The sequence below is a fragment of the Lipotes vexillifer genome, unplaced genomic scaffold (assembly GCF_000442215.2).
Source record: "Lipotes vexillifer unplaced genomic scaffold, Lipotes_vexillifer_v1.1 scaffold444, whole genome shotgun sequence".
Lineage (NCBI taxonomy): Eukaryota > Metazoa > Chordata > Mammalia > Artiodactyla > Lipotidae > Lipotes > Lipotes vexillifer.
The window spans coordinates 3,860,257-3,867,946 of record NW_006793488.1 but is presented as its reverse complement, the minus strand read 5'-3'; the positions used below and the strand labels follow the sequence as shown (position 1 = coordinate 3,867,946).

Sequence of the window (7,690 nt, the reverse complement as noted above, 5' to 3'; positions counted from 1 at the left end):
GCATTCCTGTCCAGTGGGGTCTTGCACCTGTTGTCACCTTGAGGTGTCTCTGTCACTCAAAGCTCACATCAGGGTTGCAACCAAACTGTGATGATTCTATCTCAGAAAAAGAAATCATTGACTCTGTCTCCAGTCCAACTGTCACTGCCCAAATGCAGGGTCTCATCATCTACTTTTGGTGAGATGGTCTCCAATCTGTCATCCTCTGGTCTACCTGGCATTCTGCCTTTAGCTCTACTACTCTAAAATACAAGTCAAATCAAGCCTGTCTTCTGCCCAGAAACCTCCAGTAGCTTCTCCCCTTTATGGATTACATTACAAATACCTTAATAGAGTATCCTGCATCTTCACAGTACAAATGATGTTTCTAGGCTGGACTGTGGATTGGCCCTTGAGCCCGCCATGCACTTTTGCATCTCAGTGCTGGACACACCCATGGCCCTTTTCATACCTATTGAAATCCCACTAAGGTTTTGAGACCCAAATCAAGCCTCGTCTCCTCGGTTAAGTTGCTTCTGTGCACTCATTACAATCAAACTTGCTTTCAGTTAAATGTATGCCAATCTCTCATTGTGAATTCCTGGTAGATGGTTAGTTCCCGAAGTTTATATTTTCTCAAAACCTAACGTAGAACGGATCCTCAATAAATGTCTGTTTTTTGGGTTTTTTTTGCGGTACGCGGGCCTCTCACTGCTGTGGCCTCTCCCATTGCAGAGCACAGGCTCCGGACGCGCAGGCTCAGCGGCCACGGCTCACGGGCCCAGCCGCTCCGCGGCATGTGGGATCTTCCCGGACAGAGGCACGAACCCGTGTCCCCTGCATCGGCAGGTGGACTCTCAACCACTGCGCCACCAGGAAAGCCCAATGTCTGTTTTTAATTGTATCCAACTTTAATCTTTTCTCTCATTCAAGCTATTTCAAGACATTTATCGCTTCTTTACCTGTTCATCCAGATTTTAATCTTACCTTTTTATTTTCAAAGAAAAAAAAATCACTAGCTAGAATCTTGAAAGTTTGTCAATTATAGACTTGAATTAAATAATAATTGGCCAGAACTTTCTATCACATTATTTAAACTTTCCGTATTATTGAGGAGTCAACGTACTTGTAAATTATCTTAGAAGGAGTTAACTTTGGAGAATGTGTTTGACATGGACTTTCTGCCACAATAGATAAATGCCTCTTGACTCAGAAAGAGCCAGTGAAGAAAGAAATCCATTGAATACTTTCCTTTATTTACCTCTGAAATGACTGGAGTATGTGAATATGGAAACTGAAAATTTTAGAAAGCATTTCTGTAGCTCAGCAGTTGCAGGAAAAGATAACAAAGATATCTGGAGACTAGAAGGTTTATCAGCCTCAAACAATCTTTACAGCGGTATAATCTAATCTTTCACTGCCAATATTTTAGACCAGCAATAGAACAGTGTTTTTTGAACTCATTCATATTTCAATTAATGTTACTGAAGTCCCCACAAGGTGTGTTTTATTAAACAATGGAATCGTCACAAAGAAAAAATAATAGGTAAACACATAAAGTATGCAAAAATCCTGCCCTGTGCACTTCGGTAAAATGTATCTTTAATTTATCTTGCCCCCTGTTTTGGAGTTGCCAGAGACTTAGCACCTAGCACACTATGGAGGAGCAAAACAGAGCCAAGATTTATTGCGGATGGGAAAGCACAAACACTCATTCATAAAACCATTCGTAAGCATATTTTTTTTAATCAACACTGTCATTGCCGCAGCCTGCTTGATCTTCCTACTCTGGGTTAGTATGGGAGCCAATTACAGCTTCATCTGTGTAGAATTAACTTTTCGGAGCACACACCGGGGATTTGTCTTCCTTCACTATTTAGATATATGTCATAAAAATATGCATGGAATGGAGTACAGGCACTGCAGATGGCAGAGACTTTCAGATTTATTGCAGAATCATTTAAAATTGGTTATGCTCTTGCCAGAAGTTAATTAATTTTTTTTTCTCTTCTTTTCTGGGGCTGGGGGGTGGGGTGGGGGGCCTCTGTGTCTCACTAGGTGGCAGTGTATGATTATATCTGGAAAAGCCATGGCGGCGTCCAGTCCAGCATCTCCAGCTGTGACCTCCAACAGCAAAATGAAACTTCTGTGTCTGCACTTGGTCCAGGAGATGTTACTTCTCATATAGCAGTGTACACTGTTTATCCCAGTGGGTTCCAAGAGCTGTACCGCCATTTTCTTAGGCTCCCTAGTGGTGCCATTGTTGAGGTGAGTATATATGAAAATATTTTAATGCAAATGCTGTGTATGTCGTAGTGCGTGAATGTGAGTGTGTTTATACTTGATTTAAAAGGCTTCAAAACTACTTTGCAAACATATCATAACTGATGCTTCTAGTACCATAGAGGACGTGAAGATGTATTTTAGTGTTTTCCTAAAGAAACGAAAGTACCGCATAAGATAAAAAAAAGAAGTTTCTGAGCTATTGGAAGAAAGGCAGGAAAAAAATCACGTGAAATAATTCAGGATTCTGCCTGCAATAACTTTGACTCAGTCAATATTTGGAAAGATCAGCAGATTGATGAAGAAGAAATATCTCAGTCCATAGATACTTCGATGCCACAGGAAAGTACACAGCTCTTTGCTTAGATGATCTCACACAAAATGAATGAGATGGTGCAATTTCATATTTCTTCCATGAGACAAATCTTAAAAAAATAAAGGAAAGCCTCCATTCCCAAAATCTTTAAAAACTTTTTAGAGTAGTATTTGGCAAAGATCCTAAAGTCAAGTTTCCTCCTAAAATGTCAAAGTCTTTAGGTGAGCTAAGTTTGTTAGAAAACATCTCTTACATTGCCTCAAAGTCTCAGAATCCAAACTTCAGGGCATGTTGAAACCTGAGGCTCCCATTAGCATCAGAATTGCTGTTGAATAATGAAGTCAGAAAGAATGTTATTTCCCTTTATTTGGAGAGAATGAAGGATGGAAGAGAAGGAGAATTCAGATACGTATCACATTCGATTCCCTGGTCTTGGTGGCATGAAACTGACTTTGCAGTGGCACAATACTACGTTGTTAAGAATTTGCAGAGTAAGACCCTTTCTGTTCGCAACACACTTTCCCTATGGAATTTAGCTATTGCTGTCTCTGTTATGAAGTTGATGAAAGTGTGTCTTCATAAAAGTCCCTTTGAATACAACCTTGAAGAAATTTTTAATTGTTTAGAGCTCCGCCTTGCAGATAGGGTGCTGCCCCTTTCTACAAAACCAGCCCATGATGGAGTTTGGTACTTGAATGATTCTCGTGGGCTCTCTACTCAGAGAAGCAGAGATGTGCTAGACAAGAGTCCCCATCATTTCACCTCCCATTTCCCTGATATAAGAGGGGGTTGTGTATATTGTAGCAAAGCAGCAGGTAGGCGGCTGAGAACTATATCCCACATAATTCTTTGTGGGCTTGGGTCCCGGGCTGGTATTGGCACTTCTGTGTATGATCTTTTTCAGACTTTGGCAACATCTGCTTTAGAAACCTCTTTGTGGGACAAAACTGCCAGGGCTTAATTTTTTTTTTTTTAATTTACGCAAGCGTGTGCATAAAGATGTATGCACACCATGAGCTGAACAAACTGGAGAAGCCAGGATGCCAGGGATATCTGCCCTTCTGCTGCAAAACATCTTGCAGTTTGTAGTCCTTGGGTCTGACTGGGAAGCTGAGGTTCAAGGTGACCTGTTCTCATAAGCAAAGCAATCATCAGGGCTTTAATTCACTCACTCCTGCATGTGCGCTAGGACCTTGGTTTAGTCATTTCCCGCTCCTCTGCCTATATCCTTATCTGTAAAACTGGGTTATAAATACTTACACTACCTGCCTCACAGGTATTTGGGACAGATGAATAACATTGGCAATACATTTTAGTTCTTTTTAAAAAGGGCACAATAAACAGTTCAAAGTACTGTGGATCATGCACAATTAAATTCATTCAACTTTTTTTCAAACGTAGTAACATTATGCTAAAAATTAAATAAAGTAGGTTCTAGAAGGATTGAGAGGTGGGGCAGGAGGTGTTATTGACCCATCTGGTTTTGGTTGCCTGTGTTTTCCACACTGTTGGATTATATGATGGTGGAAGTGTGTCTGGACCCCGCTAAGCCTGTTCCCAACAGAGATGCTAACAAATACTAAACCAGCGTTCCCCCTTTTTTCAGAGCTCAGCAAAGGCGCAGGGTCCAACTCCCTCTGCAGTCCGAGTCTAAAGCCTCTACCCTCTTAGTTCTTTGTGCTTTGTTACCTGCTTTGTCCTCTATGAAATCCATTTTGAAGGGACCTAGCCTCTTTGCACCTTCTCTGACACTTTTTTAGGAGTACTAGATTTTATTCGTTAGCCTTTCTAAACTTGTTTCCAGTATTAAATTGTGTGTCCCAGAGGACAGGAACCGTCAAATCATCCCAGTCCCAGAGCATATTGAAGACTAGGCAGGTTTTCTTTCATCCTATTCAACAATCTTCCTACTTTCTTTTATATCTCTCCTGACCCCTAACGGGCACAGTCTGATCTATCACTGGCTTTCTGAGCTATAAAATCTGAAATTGGAATGGATTTGAGACTGGTCTTTTGCAGCTTCAGTGAGAAGTGAAATTCATGTATTATCTTTCCCAAAGACGTTATGCATGGTAAAGAAATTTCCAACAACAGCACCTAGATAGACTATACTTTCCGGACTGAAGAAACATCTATTAAACTTTGAAAATTGTAGTTTCTAAGTAGTCACCTACTTGGATTAGAGTTAACTCCTACCTTTGAAGTCCCTATCTCTGTTCTAGGCACAAAGCTGTTGCTCAAGGAAATCTATTAAGTTGCATTGAATTTCTGGATGTCAAATTATGCTACTTGATGGTTAATTATGTACCATGAGACCTTTTCCACTAACGCCCATATTATGTGAATTGAGGGCACCTATGCTTAGGAAATGACTCAGATCCGTCTAGAGATACCTGTAAGATCCATGCTGTATTTTGATGGCCTATTCTGATAGGGGAAGAAACAGGTAGCTGCCTCTAGACCTAATTTAATATTTACAAATTAGATCTGGCAACAAACATGAAATAAAAATGGGTGAAATTTTGCTTCACCTTTATAACCTGAACTCTATTCTCAGAAGTTTTATAGTGGTTGTAAAATAGAGTACCTAGTGTTCTGAGCTCCTTCTGCATCTAACACAGCTCCAGCTTGTGACGACAGTGATTTCTAAGTCTCTCCTAATTCTGATATGAAAGATAGGTCACGTGTTAACCTTTTCTTTCTTTTTTTTTTTCTCAAGAAAACCTTAGCAATTGGAGTTTCGAAGCAAGTTTTTCATTTTTTTGTGAAAAGCCATGGTTTTTGGAACAGTATGATTTCTGCACTGAAAAGGTCAGATTCCATCAGGTTGAAATAGAAGTTATATTATTACAAACTATCTTTCCTATGGATATATGTTCACCACTTTTTTTTCATCTGGGCCCGTGATGAAGATGACACAGATCTTACAGTGTTCTACGTATTTAACTTAAAAAATAAAATCCCCTCCACGCTTGTCCAAGATGGTCATTGGTCTGTCAGGAGGTGAGGGCCTCTCTTGAATTATCTTTTTGTCAACCCCTCTGAGGCTGGGCGATGCCATGGACTCGCCGCAGAGGAACACTTTTTAAATTAATTCATGAATTAACTTTATATTGAAGTATAGTTGATTTACAGTATATCGTGTTAATTTCATGTACAGCAGTGATTCAGTTATATATATATATATATATATATATATATATATATATATACATACACATATCTATTCTTTTTCAGATTCTTTTCCCATAAAGTTTATTACAAAATATCGAGTAGAGTTCCCCTGTGCTGTACAGTAGGTCCTTGTTGGTTATCTATTTTATATACAGTAGTGTGTACCTGTAATGCTTTGTCTCCGTTCCGTAGCTTGAAGTTTTTTTTTTTCTTTTTAAGTACAAAGTTTTTCTAAAGTTTTTAGTGCCACAAAACCTAGAAACCCAGGCAAGACTGGTGCAGACTCATCAAATCACAAATAAGCTTCCCGATCCCAGGGTATCCATCGCAATTAAGAAAGCCCTTGGAGCATTCGTTGGGGCGGAATGGGAAAAGGGTTTCTCTGTCATTAGAGGCGGTGTCGCCTGGTGGTCTGAGCAGAGGAATGGGAGTCAGGAGCTCAGCGATCTAACAGAGTCTCTGTGAGGCCCTGCCGAGCGGCTTCCGGCGAATCTCTCAGCCTCAGGAGGACGGGCTCACCTACTTTGAATCTCCCATCTGAAGAGCTCCTTACCCAGTGCCAGGAGATACACAGCAGGAGCCCTGATTCCTTGTCTGCAAAATGAGAATATTAATACTTGCCTAAATAACAGATTAACCAATTAGTGGTTTTATTAAGTGCTCTGCTGATAGAAAAAGCAGCAGGAGAAGAAAGGTGAAAACAAAACACGGAACCACAATTTATGATTAGATGGGTTGGACTCAACTCCGGATTCTTCTCCCACTCATGGAATTGAGTGACCACCGGTGGGGAGAGCAGGTGTAGAGGGGCCGACCCTCACTTGTATGACCCTCAGCGAGAAGGCAGCAGAGGAAGCTTTATCTTGCAAGCCTGCATGAAGCTTTGAGTAAATGGAGGGAAGAATCGTATTCTGTCCTTGAATCAATGACTTGCACGGCAAAAACAGAATACAAATAACAGAGTTTTCAGTTTTAACTCTTCTATTGTAACATCTTCCAGAAAAGACTATTTATTGTTATTGGAAATTCCCATATCCATCTGTTACAATGACTACTTTGCTGTGTGTGTGTTTGAGAGAGAGAGAGAAATACACAAAAATGTGGAAGGGAAATCAATAGGAAAATACTGAAAACTCTGGGTCTGCAGAAGTTATTCATTAAACATGTAAATTGTTGGGAATTCCTCCATCCAGTTTTTCCATTTGTTGAAAGTCATTGGTTCATGGGAAGGGGCAAAGCCATCCCTGTGTTTCTCATTGTGCGTAGTTTTACACTGGCCTAAAGAAAATATTAAAATTAACTCATTTTTGCAAATAGAAGAAAGTCCCGTTTTCATTTCCCAAGTTTAGAAAACTTTATATTTTGTGCACAACACCTGCATGAGAAGGTGCCGTAAATCTTTGGGGCACATTTGGGGCACATTTGGGGCACAACTGCTTACATGACACTATTGAAAATATACATTAGCATGAAGTACTAATAGCAGTACTTACGGCTTTTGCATAAAATATTGCTAAAAATGTCAAGGACAGGATTGTCTTTTACTTTTGGTTTTCAAATTCAAACTTAACAGCTGTCACTTCAATTGATTTAAAAAAAATAAGTTCCTGATACTATTTTGCCACCTCTTTTCCTGAAGAATGATTGACTGTGGCAGTAAACTGTAGAGGGACATCATTCTGTTGTATCTAAAACATAGACCCCATTTTAAACAACATATTATAAAAAAACAGAACGCAAAAGCAAAGAAGAATTCAATTTTCAGGCTAATATTAGAATATAATGGCACTTATAAGACATTCTCCTATCATACTACCATGAAAAGTCTTAAAATAGACACATTTATTAATCATTTAAATATATATTTATATACAGGGATTTATCTCTATTTTAAAATTACTTGACAAAATTATTATTCCCATATGTATGTGTCAAAAT

The 7,690-nt window shown here is 39.5% G+C and overlaps 1 protein-coding gene across 1 annotated transcript in view; it reads left to right on the top strand.

The window, feature by feature from the left end:
- The window catches only part of LOC103087859 (uncharacterized), a 207,545-nt gene extending 201,328 nt beyond the window's left edge, over positions 1–6,217 (top strand). The window contains 2 exon segments of the mRNA XM_082931383.1: positions 2,038–2,247; positions 5,972–6,217. Of these exon segments, the coding sequence (XP_082787509.1) occupies positions 2,038–2,247; positions 5,972–6,217 (456 nt within the window).
- The last annotated feature ends 1,473 nt before the right edge of the window (positions 6,218–7,690 follow it).